This window comes from Pan troglodytes, chromosome 8 (genome assembly GCF_028858775.2).
Source record: "Pan troglodytes isolate AG18354 chromosome 8, NHGRI_mPanTro3-v2.0_pri, whole genome shotgun sequence".
Classification (NCBI taxonomy): Eukaryota; Metazoa; Chordata; class Mammalia; order Primates; family Hominidae; genus Pan; species Pan troglodytes.
In genome coordinates, this window is record NC_072406.2 from 42,291,362 (window position 1) to 42,313,548 (window position 22,187).

The following is a 22,187-nucleotide window of genomic DNA, read 5'->3' on the forward strand; positions in this document are numbered from 1 at the left end:
TTGGACAGGAGGCCCTGGCCAAGTTGTGTAATGAGGAGGGTTGTTGAGGGGAAAAGACAAAAAACAAGAGGTATTAAGCCCCAGAAGACAGTTATCACCTGCCTCAGAACACAAGCATGCAGGATGATATAGCTTTTAGTGCCAAGAAGTAGAATTCTAGCATCTCTAGGTGGTGAGAAACAAAGGATTAAGAATTTTTCTTTCTCTAACACTCTAAAGAAAGGTTCTTGAGCTAGGAAAGGATTACTCGCGCCTTGTTAGAATCAGACATGGCTTCAGGGGATGCAGGACGCTCACCTGAGCTGCCTGTCACCCACTAAGTGGAGCAGTGTTTCTTCCGCAGACTCAACTGAGAAGTCAGCCTCTGGGGCAGGCACCAGGAATCGGCCTTTTCAGTAAGACCTAAATTACTCTTATGAAGCCAACTGTCTCTGAGAACCAGCAATGGCAGCTTCTTGAAGGATGTAGAACATGATGCTTGGGGTAATCATTGCTGCGGGTTTTCTTTTGACTTGTTTGAGATCAGTAAAATTCTAAGGCAGGGGATGGAAACGAACTCTATTTGTAAGCTCTGTATCTTTTTTTCTTTTTTCTTTTCTTCTTTTTTTTTTTTTAGACAGGGTCTCTCACTCTGCTGCCCAGGCTGGAGTGCAGTGTCACAATCATGGCTCACTATGGCCTCAACCTCCCAGCCTCAAGTGATCCTCCCACCTCAGCCTCCCCAGTAGCTGGGACCACAGACACACACCACTATGCCTGTCTAATTTTTGTATATTTTGTAGAGGCAGGGTCTACCTTTGCTGCCCAGGCTGGTCTCAAACTCCTGGCTTCAAGCAATCTGCTCACCTCAGCCTCCCAAAGTGCTTGGATTACAGGTATCACCCACCATGCCTGGCCTTAGCTCTGCATCTTAAACTTTGTTTGTCTGTCCCTCACAGCTTAACACAATGCTGTACACCACGGACTGGCATGCTTTCTCTGAAAAGGGCCGGATAATAATAGGTTAGGCTTTGTGGTCTATACAGCCTCAAACACAATTACTCAACTCTGCCACTGTAGTTGGAAATCAGCCACCAAAGATATATTACCAAATGGGTGTAGCTATGTTTCAATAAAACTTTACATACAAAAGCGGGCCTGGTTTGCCCACGCTTGCTATTCACGTTTGTAATGTACATGCCCCTCATGCAATGCAGTTCCTTACTTTATTGCTTAGTCACCTTAAAGCCCTGCTTGTTACTTGGTGCGGTGGCCTTGCTGATGACTACTTATCCCTGTTTTGGGCCTAGCCTTTCAATGCAGGAATCCAGCCCCAGGGAGAGAAACTAATGACTGGAGAAGTTTCCAGGCAAGTGCAGAAAATGACACGGGATGAACATATGTAAGAACATCAAGTTCAGGATCCCGAGTAGTTGTCAGAAATTTCACTTCACCCCATCCCAGCAAGGCTGTTGTATTTGGGGAAGACATTATTTTAAGAGGGGAGGAGATTGTGGAAAATCAGTAGGCAGCAGGAGACAGCTCTCTTGATCCTACTCCCATTTCAGATGATTCCGCAGGGGTCTCTTTATTGCCCCTCTGCTCCCCCAGGTGCTTTCCTCCTTTCGTGAGGCATCGTCATCTATCCCTCTTGCTCCCCAGTCAGGCGCCAGACTTTTAGGAGGCCCCCCGGAGCACTGGTGGTGAAGCTTAGCAAAGCAATGCATTTGCAATCTAAGATAAAACACTCATATTTTGGGCTGGGCATGGTGGCTCACACCTGTTATCCCAGCACTTTGGAAGGCCGAGGTGGGCAGATCACAAGGTCAGGAGTTTGAAATGAGCCTGACCAACAATGTGAAACCTCATCTATACTAGAAACACAAAAATTAGCCAGGTGTGGTGGTGGGCGCCTGTAATCCCAGCTACTCAGGAGGCTGAGGCAGGAGAATCGCTTGAACCTGGGAGACAGAGTTTGGAGTGAGCCCAGATGGCGCCACTGCACTCCAGCCTGGACAACAGAGTGAGACTCCATCTCAAAAAATAAATAAATAAATAAATAAATAAATAAATAAAAGCACTGATACTTTGGAAGCAAAGCTCCCACATTTGGAACTGAATCAAGAAAAGAAAATGAAAGAGTAGGTGCTTAATCTTCACTCTTCGATAAACCCCCAAACAATAACCCTTAAAGTTTTCCATACAGGCCCACGTGTCTTTCATCTGTGGCTGAAATGGGCTGTCTGTTTCTACACATCCAGCTGAACCTTGAACAAATGTAGGGGTCATGGGCACCGATGCCTGCTCAGTTGAAAATCTGCATGTAACTTTTGACTCCCCAGAAACTTAACGACTCCATAGCCTACTGCTGACTGGAAGCCTTACTGATAACATAAATAGCCAATAAACACATATTTTTTATGTTCTATGTCTTCTATACTGGATTCTTACAATAAAGTAAGCTAGAGAAATGAAATGTTATTCAGAAAAGAATAAGGAAGAGAAGATACATTTACTATTTGTTAAGTGGAAGTGGATCATCATAAAGGGCTTCATCCTGATTGTCTTCACACTGAGCAGGCTGAGGTGGAGGAGGAAGAGGAGGGGTTGGTCTTGCTGTCTCGGGGTGGCAGAGGCAGAAGAAAATTCACGTATAAATGGACCCACGCAGTTCAAACCCATGTTGTTCAAGGGTCAGCAGTATAGGGAATGTTTCACCCTTGTATTCTATTTTTTATTCATAGAATTAAAATAGACATCCTAAAAATGCCCCCTGTGGTTTTCACCTGGATGTGTATTAAGGAGGGTTAATTTTTTCACTTACTTAACCCTGAGAACACAGTATTGACTTGAAAGTTACTGCATGGAAAAGCATTAAGGAGACAGCCTGCAGTCGCATTCCTTCCCTGGACTGTAGAGTGGCCGGTTTTCCCTGATGGTGGCACTGAATGACCAAAGTGACAGGCAGCATCTAGGCAGGGCTGTGCACAGTCACCGCTGTGGGATTTCGAAGTTCCTGAATCAAGATCATTTGACCCATTCTCCGGCTCTTTGGCAGGTTCTGTCTCCGGCAGGCTTTGAGGATGAAGGCTGCGGGCATTCTGACCCTCATTGGCTGCCTGGTCACAGGCGCCGAGTCCAAAATCTACACTCGCTGCAAACTGGCAAAAATATTCTCAAGGGCTGGCCTGGACAATTACTGGGGCTTTAGCCTTGGAAACTGTGAGACTCTTTCTTTCCTGCTCTCTTTCTGTCCTTGACCTTTCCCCTGAGATGTTGAAGGTCCTGGCCACACTCCCTGCTGTGTCTTCCCAACTACTCCTGCTCTGCCCTCACCGCACCCAGGGGTGGCTGCTAGCCTAACTGTGGCTCTCTGTGTCTCCTCTCCTTCCTCCCCTGCCCCTCATTTCCTTATTCCTGGAGTCCTGTCCTTATGACACTAACCAGGGAAGGGGAAAATAATGCCACCTCTGCTGGCATTTTGGGGAGTGGGGGGACCTGACTTTTGGTCTAGATTAGGCTCAGCCCCTGACTGGGTGTGCAGCTTCAAGGTGTGCCATCCCAGCCCCCGATGTGCCCCTCATGTGCTCCCTGGGTGCATGCCCGCCCTGCCCTACCCAAGGTGTATTGGGAGGAAGCAGTCAGGTAACAGGGATGAGGAAACTCGCCCTCAGACCAAGCTTAGAGCAAAAGATGGCACCTCCTCTGCTGGCGTTTCTGGCTTTCCCCCCTCCAGGGATCTGCATGGCGTATTATGAGAGCGGCTACAACACCACGGCCCAGACGGTCCTGGATGACGGCAGCATCGACTACGGCATCTTCCAGATCAACAGCTTTGCTTGGTGCAGACGCGGAAAGCTGAAGGAGAACAACCACTGCCATGTCGCCTGCTCAGGTGAGGCTCTGACTTTCCAGTGATGCCATCCTCAGGACCAGGTGAGAAAGCCGACAATGGGATCACCAACCATGTCTTGCTTTAACTAAAATTTGGAGTTCAGGCTTGCAAATAGGTCTGTTCCAGATTGGTAAATTATGCAACAGTTTCCAAGGTGACACTCAGGATCCTGTGGCTGACTTGTCCAAAGATGACTTATTCCTCGTAGGACAGTTTTATGAAGCCCCCACTAAAGCCTGGGGATGGACAAACAACCCTACTGCCCTTTCATGTTAGACATATTTGATGTCTTCAGTAAGAAAAAGGAAGCTGCCTGCCAGCTGCTTTCCATAAGCAATTCGCTCAAAGGATGCAGTTTGTACTTCTTAGTGCAGAATGAGATGAATACACTTTAAGTTTCTTTCTTGTCTTTTCCCTTTTTCTTTTCTTTCTTTCTTTCTTTCTTTTTTTTTCTTTTCTTTTCTTTTTTTTTTTTTTTTTGAGACAGGGTCTCACTCTGTTGCCTAGGTTGGAATGCAGTGATGTGATTATAGCTCATTGCAGTCTTGACCTCCAGGCCCCAAGAGATCCTCCCTCCTCTGGGTAGCTAGAACTATAGGCACACGCCCGGCTATTTTGTAATTTTTTTGTAGAGACAGAGTCTGGCTACGGAGTCCCGTTATGGGGTCCCACCTGGGCTGGTCTTGAACTCCTGGCCTAAGGAGATTCTCCTGCCTCGGCCTCTCAGAGTGCTAGAATTATTGGTGTGGGCCAGTATATTTAGCTAGCCACATGTCTTAAACATTAGAAATTAAGCTAGAATTTACTTTCACGTCTTCTACTTTAGTTATTCCAGAAATACATATGAGCACAGCATTGAGGATAACAAAATACATCAGGCATGAATTCTGCTTTACCGAACTTTCATGTGACATGACAAGAAAAGAGAATATGTGCTTACATGAAGTTAAATCATGTAAGGAGGAGTGCGCTGAGTGCCATGGGCTTCAGAGGAAAGTGACAGTATTAAGAAAACCATGGAGCCAGGCACAGTGGCTCATGCCTGTAATCCCAGCACTTTGGGAGGCCAAGGCAGGTGGATAACCTGAGGTCAGGAGTTCAAGACCAGCCTGACCAACACGGTGAAACCCCATCTCTACTAAATAATACAAAAATTAGCTGGGCATGGTGGTGGGTGCCTGTAATCCCAGCTACTCGGGAGGCTGAAGCGGGAGAATTGCTTGAACCCGGGAGGTGGAAGTTGCAGTGAGCCGAGATTGCACCATTGTACTCCAGCTCGGGTGACAGAGAAAGACTCTGTCTCAAAAAAAAAAAAAAAAGAAAAGAAAAGAAAAAAGAAAGAAAAAAAGAAAATCATGGAAAATTCTGTAAACACAGTGATATTTGACCCGAGACTTAGAAGATAGGGAAGATTTGGGTAGAGATAGAGAAAAGTTATCCCAGGCCAGGGGAAGAGCAAAAGCAAAGAGGTGCCTGTGGGAAGGTGTGAAGCATGAACAGAGAGTAGGGAGAGGCTTGTTTTTTCTGTAACAAAGTGACATGAAGAGAATCCCAGGAAAGGCAGGTGGAGAGGCTAACGACCATCTGAGTGTGAAAAACCCAGGCTAAGAGGCTTTCACTGATTTCTGCCTGCAAGAGGAAACCAAGAGAGGTCAGTTAATTAAGCATTGCTTCAGCAAGATCAATCTGCAAGCAGGGTGTGGGATAGATTAAAGCAGAGACCATTTAAGTGTCACCGCAGTTATTGAGCTAAGTGCCATAAAAAGACTGAATGATGGTCATGGTTGGTGACATGGAGAAGACTGATGCAAGAGATGCTGAACAGGCAGAGGGCAGAGCTCAGTCAAAGGCATCTTCTCTGTGCTCTCTCTAGAGTGTAAGTCCTTTCAGGGCAGAGAGTTCTGTTTCATTCACTGATGTATCCTCAATGTCTAGAATGGTGCCTGGCCACTGCAGGAGCTCAATAAATGTTTATTGAATAAATGGAGAGAATGAGGAACAAGAGTGAAGTCAGAGAGTCATAAAATATTCTATTGCAAATTCTTTCAGAGCAGAAAATAAACCGTTTTAACTTCTCTTTGCCACATCCAGGAGTCCTCTCCTTATTGAAGGGGGATACATCCCAAGACCCCCAGTTGATGCCTGAAACTGCAGATAATACCTAACCCTGTACATACTATGATTTTTCCTGTACATAGATACCAATGACAAAGTGTAAGTTATAAATTAGGTACAGTAAGATGTTATCAACAATCAATCAATAATGGGATAATTATAACAATATACTGTAATAAAAATATGTAAGCACCTTCTCTGACTCTCAAAATATGTTATATTGATAAAATTAACCAACCACTGCTGAGTGTAAATGAAAACTTGGAAAATGAAACTGCAGATAAGGGGGAACTATTGTACAAGATAATCAGTATATGGGTTTGAATGTTTGAATGACTGAATAATATGTTAATTCAGTCATTCAGTAATTCAGTATATTGTCCCTACCCTAACATTGATAAAGAATGATCACTACCTCCTGAGATAGATCTCCCGATTGTTGGTCAGCCCTTAATTTAGAACACTCCTTTGTTAGGCCAAAATCTGTCTTCTTCTAGCCTTCTATATCAATCCTGGTTTTTCCTTCTGGGTTTATTCAAAACAAGTTTGCTTTATGTTACACATAAAAACTTATTAACTGTATGCAAATGATTTATAAGTACCTCTCATCTCCGGTTTCTTATCTTCTGAGCTAAAACATTCAGTATATTCACTTTCCATAGGCATGACTTTTGAACCCTTCTCTGTCCCAGTCAATCTTATTAGCATTCCCTAAGAGCTCACCAATGGAGTCTTTCAGTTAAATACGAGGATTAAATGTGTGCATTTACCTCCCATGGTGGGCTGAGTCCCCAACTTCCAAATATCCACTCTCTAATCTCTGAAATCTCTCACTCTGTTACCTTACAAGGCAAAAGGAACTTTGCAGATGTGTGGAAGGATTGAGATCAGGCAGGGGAGATTATCCGGGACAATGTGGGTGGAACCAGTCTAATCTCATGAGTCTTTAAAAGCAGAGAATCTTGCCCAGCTGTGGTCAGAGAGAGCTCCAATGATAGAAGAAGAAAGTGAGATTCAAAGTGTGAGAGGGACTTCACCCATCATTGCTGGCATGAGTCAAGGGGTGTGAGTGGTCCCTAGAAGCTGGGAATGGCCGTCAGGTGACAACCTGCAAGCAACAGGGATCTCAGTCCAACACCCACAAGGAACTGAACTCTGCCAAAACTCAAGTGAGCGAGGAAATGGATCTTCCTGCAGAGCGTCCAGAAAGGAAAACAGACCTGTCAGCACTTTGACTTCAGCCCTGTGAATCCCCTGGCACTCTTCCAGCCATCGGAACTGTAAGGAAATTTTGCAGTGTTCAAGCCACAATGTTTGTGGTAATTTGTTAGGGCAGCAATAGAAACCCAATACCCCTCTCCTCCCTCTTGGTGTCCTACCAAATTAATACCAAAGGGATTCGAGAATCAATAAGATAAAAAGATAAATCCACATATGCAAGATAAATGGAAGAGGAAACAATACCAAAACATTTAGAAGCTGGAAAGCAGGAGGCAAGTGGTGACTAACTTAGTGATTAAAGACATCTGAATCCTAAATCAGCAGAGAGAAAGCTGAGAAGCAAACATAGAACCAACAACAACAACAACAACAACAAAAAGCTCTGAAATCAGTAGCATTAGCTACTTCTGGAAGTTAGAATGAAGACAGATTACAAACAGGAAGACACATTTAAAGTTCACTTAAGGAGTAGTTAGAACATCCAGTCCCTTCCTGAAACATTCACCTACTGACTGCCCCTCACTCACCCTGGCAGAATACTGGGACTTTTTCCTCTAGACGAGTAAAGTAGAAAACCTCTCAACTGAGACCTCAACAATCTTTGAGGTTGAGAGCTCCAGACCACAGACATGGGAGATTAAGTTATAGTTTCTATAGTTCCAACCACCATCTCCACTCAGACCCCACAATGATGGCAGCCAGGCCAGACTCTCCAGATGAGAAGATTTTCTTCTAGGGATCTGGCCAAATTGAAAGGAAATTACTAATGACTCTGAGTGGGACTCCCCAGTGAACAAGACTGGTCAAACCTCCCTGCAGTGAGATCCACAGTTGAAAATCCCTACCTCTGAGCACAGGGCTCTGCCAGCCTTTAGTGCCCCTCTCTTAAATAGTTGCAGAGAGCCAAGGCTCACCAGACTTCAGAGGAGTAGCAGTGACATGAAAAAAAATGAAACAAAAACCAAACAGAGAAAACTTTTTGAAAGCAGAGTTTATGCAAGGAAATGAAACTTCAAATTCAGAAAACTATCATTAATATCTTCAGATAGATAAGAGAGGATGCTTGGATGAAACAAAGCAAGATGCTTTTTTTGACAAAAAAAAGAGAGAAAAAGGAAACATTCAGAGAACCAAATAAAGAACCTTTGGAAATTAACAATATGATACAGAAATGGAAAACTCAGTAAAGTAGTTAGAAGATAACATTGAAGAAATCTCTCTAAAAGCAGAGTGAAAAAAAGAGATGAGTGAAAAATAGGAGAAATAAGAATGATAAAATAAATGGATATAAAAATACTTTTTAGCAGGAGAGAAGAGAAACAATAGATAGCACACAACCTTTAAAAAACATTTCCAGAACTAAAGAGCATGTGATTTCAATTTGTAAGGTTCATCACATGACCAGTACAGCAGTCACTCCTTGTCTATGGTTTTGCTTTCCATAGTTTCAGTTACTCATGGTCAACTGTGACTCAAAAGTATTAAATAGAAAATTCCAGAAATAAACAATTCATAACTTTAAAATTGCATGCCATTCTGAGTAGTGTGATGAAATCTTGCACCATTCTGCTTTGTCTCATACTGGATATAAATTATTCCTTTGTCCAGCATATCCACATTGTATACACTACGGTCCCATTAGTTACTTGGTAGCTGTCTCAGTTATCTGCCTTAAAAACATAGTATATGTAGAATTTGGTACTATTCACCATTTCAGAAATCTACTGGGAGTCTTGGAATGTATCCCCCTTGGATAAAGTGATTATTGTACGCTCACACTCAGGAACATCCTCATACAATTTCGGAACGCGATAGAAAAACAGAATATACAACAGGCTTCCATTTCAAAATAAAAGTTCCGTACAAAAAATCAAGCATCAGAGTGACATCAGACTTCTCAACCACAACACTGGAAGCTAGAAGAAAATGGAAAAAGTCTTCAAAATTCTTAGGGAAAACCATTTCCAATATAAAATTCTGTGCTACCAAATTATCAGTACATTTTGAGCATAGAATGAGTACACTTTCTGAGAACCAAGTTGTTAAATTCTTTACCTCCTGTATCATAAAGAATCCTGGCTGGAAGACAGAACAAACACAAACTGGGTAATTGGAGGAGAATATTAATAAAGACTCTACTTACAAAAATCTGATCAAATCATAGAAAAAACATGGCAATAGTGAAGTGAGGGATTAGGAATCACAGGCAATTACCACCCCCTTGCCCAATGAGGAATGGAAAGAGAACTATGACCAGCACCGAGGTACAAGGGGTCTGCAGGGAGAGGACAACCTTCTAGGATCTGAGACCTTCCTTCAAGGGACGTGACTTGTGCTGAGTGACCTGACAGAAAGAAAGCTGGAAGATATTATATGTATATCCCAACCTCAGTGTCCTTCCTCTGTCCCTTCCCTGCTGATGCCTACTCTTATTTAAACCCCTTCAGAAGTCAGAGGACATGGGAGACCATTGACGGCAACTGTGTGCGTTGGCCTCTGAGTGCACAGAGCATGGTGGAGAAGGGTAGAGAGTGGATCCGTCAGGGCAAAGATGACATATTCAGCTCACCTCCCATGCACCCTCTCTCACAAAACCATAGGAAAACATGCTTCACAAAAAGGATAAACTAAAACAATAAAGAGGAAGACATGGTTCAGGAAACAAGGGACTCAATAAGGGAGAAAGGCAAGAGGAATGCCCAGCCTGATTGTGAAGGATGATCCCAGGATGAGCTTTTATTATAGATTTCTAGTTACACCTCATTATGGTCAGAGAATATGGTCTATATCAGCCGTCCCCAACCTTTTTGGCACCAGGGACCAGTTTGCAGAAGACCAATTTTCCATGAACCAGAGGGAGGAGGATTGTTTCAGGATGATTCAAGCACATTACACTTATTGTCCACTTTATTTCTATTATCATTACATTGTAATATATAAGAAATAATTATACAACTCACCATAATGTAGAATCAGTGGGAGCCCTGAGCTGATTTTCCTGCAACTGGACAGTCCCATCTGGGGATGATGGAAGACAGTGGTAGATCATCAGGCATTAGGTTCTCATAAGGACTGTGCAACCTAGATCCCTTGCATGCTCAGTTCACAATAGGGTTCGCACTCCTATGAGAATCTAATGCTGCCACTGATCCAACAGGAGGTGAAGCTCAGGTGGTAATGCAACCAATGGCAAGTGGCTGTAAATATAGATGAAGCTTAGCTCACTTGCCTGCCGCTCACCTCCTGCTGTGTGACTTGGTTCCTAACAGACAATGGACTGGTATCCGTCTGTGGTTAGGGGGTTGGGGATCCCTGGTCTATATGGTTTCAGACCTCTAATATGTCTTTAATCTTGTTTTACAGCACAGCAAATGTGTCTTATGATGAATATGCATTTGAAAAAAAATGTGTATTTTATATTTGGTGGGTAGATGTTCTATAAGTGACTGTTATTTCCTTTCTGATTTTCTTACTGAGAACTTATTAGACAGATCTTACTAGAACTATCATATAGTGAGAGATAGATATTGAAATTTGCAACTATCGTTTTAGTTTTGTCTATTTCTCCTTTCAGTCTTGTCCATTTTTGAAGCTTTGTTATTAGGCACATATTCATCGAGGACTGTTATGTCTTTGTGGTGAATTGACCCTTTTGTCACTGGAGTCCATGTTTCTCCTTAACTCTGGTACTATTTCTCATCCAGAAATCTACCTTATCTGATAGCAATACAGCCCACTCTCACTTTCTTTGGGGAAGTCTTTGCATAATATGTTTCTTTCCATCCTTTTACTTTTAACCCATCTGTGTCTTTATATTTAAAGTGAATTTCTTATAGATAGCATATAGTTATGTGTTGCTTTTATATCCATTCTGGTAATTACTGCTTTTCAGTAGGAGTGATTAAACCATAGGTCAGCAAATGTTTGCCTAAAAGGCCAAATGGTAAATATTTTAGGCTTTTCAGGTCATATGGTTTTGATTGCAACTACTCAACCATGACAGAGTGTGAATGCAGCCATAGAAAGTATGTAAATGAATGGGACTGGCTGTGTTCCAATAAGGCTTTATTTACAGAAACAGGAGGTTTTCCTGTGGGACATACATTGTGGAACCTTGATTAGATCATTTACATTTAATGTGATTATTGATATGGTTAGTTTTAAATCCCATCTTGCTATTCTGTTTTCTGTTTATGCCATCTATTCTTTGTTCCATTTCTTCTGCTTTCTTTGGAATTAAAAAAAAAAATTATTATTCTCTTTCATTTCCTCCATTGGTTTGTTAGCTATATCTCTATTTTTGTTTTTAGTAGTTACTCTAGGGTTTCCAATAGGCATCATTATTGTATTACATTCTACCCTCAAATAACACACCACTTCATATATAACATATGAGTTTCTTAACAGTATTCTTTAATTTTTCCCATTTCATCCTTTCTGCCATGTTGTCATGCATTTTTCTTTTATATTTATATACCTCACAATCCATTTTTATTATCTTTGCTTTAAACAATTGTCTTTTAAATAAATTTTTAAATGAGAAAAAAGTTCTCTAATATTTATTATGTATTTACTATTTCCAATACTCTTCATTCCTTTGGTGGATTTATTTGGGGAAGTAGTCAATTGATATCACTTTCCTTCAGCTGAAAGAACTTTCTTTACCTTCTTTTTGGTTTTGGTTTTGGTTTTTTTAGACTAGAGGTCTACTAGCAAGCATTCTCTCTGCTTTTGTTTGTCTGAAAATATCTCTATTTTATTTTGATTTTAAGGAATATTTTCTTTACATATAAAATTCTGGGCTGACAGTTGTTCTCCTCTCAAGTTGTTGCTGTTTTGAGACAGGGTCTTGCTCTGTCACCCAGGCTGGAGTGCAGTGGCATGATCACAGTTCACTGCAGCCTCAACTTCCTGGGCTCATGTAATCCTCCCACCTTAGCCTCCCGAGTAGCTGGGACCACAGGCACATGCCACTATGCCTGGCTGGTTTTTATTTTATTTTTTGTAGGGATGGGTGATATGGTTTTGCTGTGTCCCCACCGAAATCTCATCTTGAATTGTAACTCCCATAATTCCCATGTGTTGTAGGAGGAACTCGGTGGGAGGTGATTGAATTATGGGGGCAGTTCTTTCCGGCACTGTTCTCTTGATAGTGAATGAGTCTCACAAGATCTGATGGTTTTAAAAACAGGTGTTTCCCTGCACAAGCTCTCTTTTTGCCTGCTGCCATCCATCTAAGACGTGACTTGCTCCTCCTTGCCTACTGCCATGATTGTGAGGCCTCCCCAGCCATGTGGAACTATAAGTCCATTAAACCTCTTTCTTTTGTAAATTGGCCAGTCTCAGGTATGTCTTTATCAGCAGAATGAAAGTGGACTAATATATGGGGTCTCGCCATGTTGCCCAGGCTGATCTCAGACTCCTGGGCTCAAGTGATCCTCAGCCTCCCAAAGTGCTGGGGTTACAGCTGTGAGTCATCATGCTCAGCTTCAAATTGTTAAAGATATTCCATTGCCTTCTGTGTTGCCTTGTGTATGATGGGAAACCAATGATTTTCTTATCTTTGTCCCCTGTATGTAATATGTCTTTTTTATCTAGTCATTTTTAAGATTTTCTCTCTATCACTCATTTTCAGCAATTTGATTATGTGTGATATTTGTGTTTATCTTACTTGGCATTCATTAACATTTTGTATCCCTGAGTTTATAATTTTCATTAAATTTGAAAACATTTCAGTCATTCTTTCTTCTAATATTCTTCTTTTCTCCTTCAAGGATTCTAATGGCACATATGTTAGATCGCTGCTGCTGTCACATTTATCACCATGGCTGTTCATGTTTTTAGCCTTTTTCCCTCCCTGTGTTTTATTTTCAGTAGTTTCCATTGTTATGTCTTCAAGTCCACTGTTACTTTTTTTTTAAATGCTAATCTATTAAGCTTATTGATTGGATGTTTCTTTTCAGATACCATATTTTTTATTTAGTGTTAGGCAAACTTTCGTATCTCTCATTTCATTTTATTCATGTTTTTCTTGAAGTCCTTGATATAAGTAAGGATGTTTATAAGAAGTGATTTAAATTTCTTATCTGCTGTAGAATCAACTGTCATTTCTGGGTCTTGCCCTTGACTGATCTTTCTCCTGGTATGTGCCACATTTCCCTGCCTCTGCACAAGGAATCATTTTTTATTGAATACATACATAGTGTGTGTGTTGATGGCTGTTGTGAGTCCTCGAGTCTTGTCTTCTTAGTTTAAAAGAATTTCAACAAGAGATACACAGCAAAGGAGATGTAGCATAGACTAATTTATTGAAAAAGAAAAAGAATATTTTGTAAGTTAGGTGCAGAATGGACAGTACACCCTGAGAGAAACTTCAGGGCAGGCTGCTCGTAAGGATGAGACATCAAAGGCCGGCACGAGGGATGCTCCCTTTAATGGAGTCTTCCATGATTATTCATAAACGGGTGGGAAGAGGTGTTGCTAGTAAGCATGTTCCGGGTGGTCCTCTTCGTGCATTTGCGCAGTAGCTGTACATGGATGTTCATATGTCGCATGTCTCATTAGCATCTTAAATCTCCACCCAGGTGTGTGTTTTTTATTATTATAATGAGCAAAGCGTGAGTTTGAGGACAGGTAAAGTCAAAATGCGCATGTTCCCTACAGGGGAAATTCCCTTCTGGAGACAGCTTTGTTTGAATGAGCTGGCCTACAGTGTGAATGCTGAGGCTCATCGTGTTGACTGGCCAGTCACCATAGTTGCCGTACCCCGCGGACACAGTTGCTTCCTTGCCTACCTATCCTGCCTCATATGCAACATTGTTGAGTGTCTAGACTATGTGTCTTCCTTTAAAGAGTGTTGAATTCCTTTTCCAACCAGCTAAGTTTATTCTGATCAGCGTAACTCTTAAACTTTGTTAGTGAAGTTCTGGAGTAGTTTTTAGGGTAGGGCTAGTTTAGTCCCACTACCAAGGCATAACTAAGCATCCAGTGTCTCTTTTGAATGTGCTGAGGATTCAGCAAGGTCTATTCCCTTGGGCTAGTCAGAAATCAAATGTCTTCCAGCCCCGCGAGGTCTGTAATTGCCCTGCTCCCTGGGGTAGTTCTCTGCCTAGCCCTGTGGAAATTTACCTGTGCATACCCAGTTTAGCCTTCAGTCAAAGACTGGGTGGAATCCCTTTGCAGATTTCTGCTGCTCTTCTTCTGGGTAGCTCCTGCCTCCCAGGTATTCTCCACAAAATCTGAGCTGCCTTGGCGTCTGATGTCTGTCTCCTCCTCTTAGATGGCCATCCCCTGCCTGGTTCTACCTCCCTGGTCTGCAGAGCTCCTCTGGGCAGAAAGTCATGGCAGTCACAGGGTTCACTGTGTTTTTCTCTCTCTCAAAGATCATGATCCTGCATTGCCAGTTGTCCATATCCGAAAACAATTTTTCATCTATTTTGTCTAGTCTTCTGGTTGTTTATAGTGGGAAGAGAAATCTGTGACTCCATCGTGGTCATGTTGGACTTTAAATGCAGATTACTAATTTAACATTGTTCAGTTTCATTCCAATTAAGGAAGCCTGGGGCAAAGGTCTATCTGCAAGACAATCTTAGATTCTAAGAAATTAAAGTGTTGGACGGTTCATGGTCAGAGGTAAAAGGACACTCATATCTGTTTTCTTATCGTGAAGAGCATGGGATTTTGGGGGATAGCCTTAAAATAGAAAACAAGATGTTGGTTTTATAACTAACCACCCTCCATGAAAGGCCTCCCTTAGCCTCAGGCCAGAGAGTTTTTTATTAGAACAATGTCATTTTTTCCCACATATTACAGAAGTAGGGACATTTGTCATGGGAAACTGAAAAAAAGTTAGCATTAGGGTGTGTTTACAAGGTACGTGACGTTATATGCATGTACAGCATGGATACACTTCATGATCATTTTCTTCTTCTTTTTTTTTTTTGGTAGAGAAGGGGGTCTCGCCATGTTGCCCAAGCTAGTCTCAAACTCCTGGGCTCAAGCGATCCTCCCATCTCGACCTCCCAAAGTGCTGGGATTACAGGCGTGAGCCACTGCACCTAGCCTGTGACCATTTTCTGAAGCTGGACAGTCTCCTCACTCTCATTCCAAATTGTATTCCTAAAATGCCTTCCTACTTTCCCTAAACTATTTGGACAGAAAATTGATGCTATATTCATATATACAAAGCATACATAAGCACACACGTTCATATACCTACACATATACATACACACAGTGTACAAAATGCCTGATGTGATGACAGTATTTACCCCCAACAGCACAGATTTCATTAAAATAAGAGCATTTGAGGAAAAAATGATTACTAACTCTCTATCTAGTGTAGTCTAGTGCACTTATATTAATTTTATTTTTCATCACCCTGGTATCTGAATTGGCCTTTGTCATCTCACGGGGGAAAGAGATGAACATCGAGGGTGTGTGGCTGCTAGATTTCACTTGGGAGGCAGGAGGATGCCGAGGAGAGACACAGATACTTTGAAGTAGAACTAACATAACTGAAAATAGGACTGAAGCTCTTTTTGTGTAAATTGTTGCTGTTTTCTGTTGGATGTGGAAGAATAAACGATTCTTTGCTGTTCAACATAACCCTTTCTTTATTCATGTTTGACTGGACAGAACTGTCTATTTAAAGTAAATTGAGCAGAAACAATTACTGGCAAGAGTCCTCATTTAAAAAGTGCTATCTGAACTCATTTCTGCCCCTCTGCTGCCCTTCTGTGGCTATTTCTTGTAACAACACCTCAGTGCTCAGGGCTGGGAGGCAGGAGGGAGCTCTTGATTTCCCAGCCCCTACTTTCCCTAACATATTTTCCCAAGCAAATTCAGTCAAGTCCAACTTTCAAAACATCCCAACTGCACAACAAAATGCTATAACAAAGTAGGAGGAGACAAACAACTGTACTCGGTGTCCACTTCCTGGTCCAATATGGCCCCACCGTCCCAGAAATCCTTACAGGGCATCCACAATCAAACTGCCCTGCCCCTAGTACAAAATGTGCTCTTTCTGTACATGCCTGGGATGACCTCCAATCCCAGAATAATAGAATGTGATCTGCTTCCTCCTCACTATGTATTATATAATCTGTGTCCCTCCAACCTCTAGAGACCGCCCCAAACCCACATCTCCCAGAAAATATGCTAGACCATTTCCAAACACAAACCACAGTGTCTCAGCATTTATCAAGCACCCGAAATAAAGTGTCTCTAAGTAACTTGAACATGTATCAGGTACCAAATGCTTAAATTTGGATAACCTCATAGATAATTACTTGAAAAATTAATAAAGTATATTTTAATTATTGACTTTATTAACATGTAGTGTTTTATGAGCAGGAATCTTTGCTTAAGTGACTTCTGTTGGAAGAAGAGATCAGAGGAAAACAGAATTTAAGCCCTCTATCAGAATACAAGCTCATTAACTGGGTGTGTGACCTCGGTTTTTGGGGATAAAATGGTACCCACAGAAATGGTTGTTCAGAGAACTGATGGAGATTTTGCGTGAAGAGATTTAACATGTGCCTGACATAGACTAAGATTTCTATAAAGCGTAAGCTAGTAGTAATAGCTATTATTATCTGAAATATTTATATGTCGAGAAGATAGGCAAGAGACTTTTATAAGCTGATATAGCTTTAGTTTTCACTGTAGAATTGTAAACCAAATGCCAGCGAATTTGCATATGTTGTTTCAATTGCTATCTCTTACTGATGATATATTTTGTTAGTTTTTCTCCTGGTTAATAGAATTTTGTTTTAAATAAAAATTAAGTCACGTTCAGAATAAATTTGCTTAAAAGAAATCTGTCACTACCTTTATCTTCTAGTGAAGCCGAACTGAGAAAGCCACAAAATTAGCAACTCAGGGAAATAGCATGCTGGAGGGAAAATTCCACTTCCAACAGAGTTAACAAAATAATCTGGTATTACAATGTTCTACTGAAATGCAACATTTTATGCTAGCATTTTTTACAATTATTTTTTTCTGGTATCAAAAATAGTGCATTTCTACTGTAAACAAATTTTAGAAAATACGCAGCTAAGACTTAAGAGCATTGGTGATCCCACAGTTAAGAGCCAATCCTTCTTAAAGTATTAGTGAATTAATGACTGTCTTTTTTTTCTAAACCAGTGCTGTCTAATAGAAGTTTCGGTGATGATGAAAATGTCTTCCATCTGTGCTGTCAAACATGAGAACCACTAGCCATGAGTGGCTATAAAGTATCTGAAATGTAGCTAGAAAAAATAAGGAACTAAAGTTTTAATTATGTTTAATGTTAATTAATTAAAATTCATAGTGTTTTGAATTTTTCCCAGCTTTAGTGAGGTATAATTGACAAATCAAAATAATATATATTTAAAGTAAATAACATGATAATTTTATTTTTGTATACATTGTGAAATGATTATTACAATCAAGTTTAACAAATCCATCACCTCACATAGTTACCGCTTATGTATGTGTGTGTGTGTGTGTGTGTGTGTGTGTGTGTGTGAAAGAGATTGAGAGAGAGAGAGAGAGAGAGAAGAACACTTAAGATTCTGGCTCTGTCACCCAGCCTGGAGTGCGGTGGTGCAATCTCAGCTTACTGCAACTTCTGCCTGCCAGATTCAAGTAATTCTCCTGCCTCTGTCTTCTGAGTAGCTGAGACTACAGGTGCATGCCACCACGCCTGGCTAATTTTTGTATTTTTAGAAGAGATGGGCTTCACCATGCTAGCCAGGTTGGTCTCAAATTCCTGACCTCAAGTGATCCACCTGCCTCGGCCTCCCAAAGTGCTGGGATTACAGACATGAGCCACCGTGCCCGGCTACTCTCAGCAAATTTCAAGTGAACAGTATGGTATAATTAACTATGGTCACCATATTGTACATTAGATCCCCAGACCTTCCTCACCTTATAACTGAAAGTTTAGACCCTTCCGTCAGCATCTCCCCATTTTCCTCACCAGATACTGCTCTACTCTCTGCTTTTATGAGTTCAACTTTGATAGATTTTGCATATGAGTGAAATCATGTGGTATTTGTCTTTCTGGGTCTTCTTTCCTTCACTTAGCACAATCTCCTTCAGTTCATTCATGCTGCTGCCAATGTCAGCATTTCCTTCTTTTCCATGACTGAATAATATTCCACTCTCTACATAAACATATTTTTATCCATTCATCGGTCAACAAATATAATTTAAATGTAAATTGTCACATGTTGCTAATGCCTGCCATATTGGCATTAGCCAATACAGCTCTCAATGGATATTTTTATGATATTGGGAACTTAACATTGCATTGGGAGCATTTCCCCCATGTTATAAAACATCCTGGGAAAACATAATTTAAATGGCTCTTTATTTTATTAAATGAAGGTATTATGATTAATTTGAACATCACTGATTATGAGGCAATTGGATTTTTTTCATTTTAACTCTTGTAAATAAAGCTATAGTAAACCACTTTGTAAAGAAATATTTGTCTAGCATCATGACTGTTTCCTTAGGATAGATCTGGAGAGATAAATTATTAGGTGAAAGGATAAACACCTCTTTAAGGCTCTAAACACATGCTGCTATGTTGGTTTCCTAAGACGTTGAATCCATTATACGCCCACGAGCAAGTATCCAGAGAACCTGCCTCTCTGTGCCCTTGTCAACGTCAAGCATTACCCAATTCTCTAAAAAACAAAAACAAAAACAAAACAAAACAAAACCTTTGAGTAATTGACAAGCAGAAATGAGATCAAGTGGTTTGAGTATTTTTGTCCTTGATTGGTGGTTGTGGTGGTCATGGAGATGGGCCTCCCAGATCCCCTGCTAAGGAAAGACATGCTGCCCCTGCTGCAGTTGTGTGATGAGCAGACAGTACCTGCCACCTGCTTCAGGATTGGCTTCAGGTGCAGGTTGTTCCCTTCCGGGGTGACCCACACCCAGTGACATGTGAGGCAGAGGCATGTGGACCTGGCATGTGGGCCCGACTTGGGCCACTCTGATGGGCAGTGCTCACTCGGGAGCTCATGGCTGGGCTGCCCAAGGAATTGCTGGGTCTGCATCACAAATGGACATCTCTGTCTGCCCATCCTGCTTCCTCCACACCATTCCTTTCATAGGTGTGGATCCCTGAGGAATATCTAGCACCTCAAACCCATCGCAGCGTCTGTTCCTGGAGACCCAAATTGCAACAGAAGTGATATTGGACTTTTACATTTTATTTGCCTTTTTCTGTCATGTTTGTGTTGAGAAGGATTCTGAGGCTACTTTTCAGGCAAGCAGGAAAGAATGCAGATATCAAATAATACATTTCAATCAAAACATTTGTTATGTCTGAAGCAATAGAAAATGTAATAAATGGCCGGGCACAGTGCTGGCTGTAATATCAGCACTTTGGGAGCCAAGGCAGGAGGATCACTTGATCCCCAGAGTTCAAGACCAGCCTGGCCAACATGGTGAAACCTTCTCTCTACAAAAAATACAGATAATAAAAATGGCCAGGCATAGTGGCCCATGCCTGTAGTCCCAGCTACTTGAGAGGCTCAGGTGGGAGGATCACTTAAGCCCAGGAGGTTGAGACTGCAGTGAGCTATAATCATGCCACTGCATTCCAGCCTGGGTGACAGAGTGAGATCCTGTTTCAGAAAAAAGGAAAAGTAATAAAGATAGAGATAGACGTATTTGACTTAAAAAAACTTTTTGCATATGAAAAACACCCTAGACCGAGTGTGATGGCTCACACCTGTAATCCCAGCACTTTGGGAGGCCGAGGTGGGTGGATCACTTGATGTCAGGAGTTTGAGACCAGCCTGGCCAACATGGTGAAACCCCATCTCTAGTAAAAATACAAAAATTAGCCCAGCATGGTGGCACACACCTGTAATTCCAGCTACTGGGGAGGCTGCGGCAGGAGAATTGCTTGAAGCCAGGAGGCAGAGGCTGCAGTGAGCCGAGACTATGCCACTTCACTCCAGCCTGGGTGACAGAATGAGATTCTGTCTCAAAACAAAAACAAAAACAAAACAAAACAAAACAAAAAACCCTGGATAAAAATTTTTTAAGGCACAATATGAAATGACAATAGACAAAGGTTTAATATTTACCTCCAAAGAGATCTTATATGTCAAACTAACCCAAATAGAGAAAACATTGTGCTATCCTGTCTTATGTGCCATTTTTTTTTCTTAAGACAGAGTCTCACTCTGTTGCCCAGGCTGGAGTGCAGTGGTATGAACACAGCTCACTGCAGCTTCAACCTCCTGGGCTCAAGTGATCCTCGCACTTCAGGCTCCTGAGTAGTTGGGACTAGAGGTGTACACCATCCCACCTGGCTAATTTTTTACTTTTTGTAGAGATGGGATCTTGCTATGTTGCCCAGGCTGGACTCAAACTCCTGGCCTCAAGTGATCTTCCCACCTCAGCCTCCCAAACTGCTGGTATTACAGGTCTGAGCCACCATGCCTGGCCTGCGCCTATTTCTTTAAGACATAAAAAACATTCTTGCATGGCATCTTCTCTAAACACATTTCCAAAAACCCTTCAGGATTGGGCTCTTCCTCTGAAATGTCAGGTAGTGCAAGATGAAAACGGTCTTAAAACAACAACAAAAAGTTCTTTTTGAAGAAGCTTAATGAAAATGAGATTGTGGCTTTGCAGGCAAAATCATAGTTCTTGCAACCCTCTTGATCCAAAAAGACAGAGAAAAGTGAAGTAAAGTTGAGTTGAGGTCCCTCTCCAACAACAAAGTCTCGCCTAACCCTGATATCTTCTCTCTTTTACAGCCTTGATCACTGATGACCTCACAGATGCAATTATCTGTGCCAGGAAAATTGTTAAAGAGACACAAGGAATGAACTATTGGTAAGAGTGTTTTCTTGGGAGACTTGTGCTGTCATGGGCAAAACCTAGTGTGTGTATTTATCACAGTTATGGTGGAATTGACAAACTCACCTCCGCAGAGTGGTCCAACCAATGGAAGGAGACCTTGTCTATATTCTCCTCCATCAGTGTGTGGGTGTTCAGTGAACATAGTAGTACATAGAAAGGGAGAGGAGACTTGGGATTGGGTTAAGATAATTTGCAATTGCTTTTCATATGAACGTAATCCAAACAATGGAGAAAGGTATTTTCTAAAGTGACTTGGAAAGGGTCAACTGAATCAATTCGAGAGAGGAAAAAAAAAAAAAAGCTTGAGTTTGTTCTAGATTTGGATAAGATTTTGAAGGTTACAGCAACATTTTGCAGGGAAAGAGAATGAGCAGCAGCAAGAGGAAAGTGAGCAGGTCTGTGTCATGGCGACTCAGCAGAAAGCATCCCCAGCATTGAGCCTGGGGCCTTGCATTCGCTGCTGCTGTGTTCTGGTGAACGTTGCCAGCTGGCCCCACTCAGAGAACCCGAATTTTCACAGATGTGGGTATGACATGAAATGACCCGTCCTTACAAAAGTTGATTGCTTGTTGCTGAAGCTAACAATGGCTAGGAGAAAACCAGGAGACAAAAGTCTGAACTAGGCAGAAGGACAGCATCCTTGAAGCTCAGAAGCAAATGAAACCCAACCCAGGGTTCCGCTGGTGATTTTGGTTAATTTCTGTAGGCTTTGAAACTAAGACGGTTTGGATTGTCATGCTTCTTTCTGCTGCTCCTGCTTCCCTCTCATCCTCAGGCAAGGCTGGAAGAAACATTGTGAGGGCAGAGACCTGTCCGAGTGGAAAAAAGGCTGTGAGGTTTCCTAAACTGGAACTGGACCCAGGATGCTTTGCAGCAACGCCCTAGGATTTGCAGTGAATGTCCAAATGCCTGTGTCATCTTGTCCCGTTTCCTCCCAATATTCCTTCTCAAACTTGGAGAGGGAAAATTAAGCTATACTTTTAAGAAAATAAATATTTCCATTTAAATGTCTTCACTCTGTCTCAGTTCCAATGATGTCATAATAGCATGGTGTTAAGACTTGAAAAATCACCTCCACAATGCTCTAGCCTTGGAA

At 41.7% G+C, this 22,187-nt stretch overlaps 1 protein-coding gene across 2 annotated transcripts; it reads left to right on the plus strand.

Annotated features, from left to right (window-relative positions):
• Positions 1-224: 224 nt before the first annotated feature.
• LOC450382 (lysozyme-like protein 1) lies at positions 225-22,102 on the plus strand. 2 transcript variants are annotated; one of them, XM_507723.7, is made up of 5 exons: positions 225-395; positions 3,038-3,201; positions 3,716-3,874; positions 20,986-21,064; positions 21,867-22,102. In XM_507723.7, exons 1-5 carry the CDS (start codon positions 283-285, stop codon positions 21,934-21,936), a joined length of 585 nt encoding a protein of 194 aa, XP_507723.2. In that variant the 5' UTR covers positions 225-282; the 3' UTR covers positions 21,937-22,102. The 2 variants fall into 2 exon arrangements, with proteins under 2 accessions (XP_507723.2, XP_009456452.1); XM_009458177.4 differs by having other exon boundaries at positions 235-483.
• The last annotated feature ends 85 nt before the right edge of the window (positions 22,103-22,187 follow it).

Excerpts from the sequence above, each read along its gene's own strand:
- LOC450382 (XM_507723.7), top strand. The coding sequence starts at position 283 with ATGCAGGACGCTCACCTGAGCTGCCTGTCACCCACTAAGTGGAGCAGT. Across the intron at positions 3,875-20,985 it reads CTGCCATGTCGCCTGCTCAG|CCTTGATCACTGATGACCTC; the intron begins GTGAGGCTCTGA and ends TCTCTTTTACAG. Across the intron at positions 21,065-21,866 it reads ACACAAGGAATGAACTATTG|GCAAGGCTGGAAGAAACATT; the intron begins GTAAGAGTGTTT and ends TCTCATCCTCAG.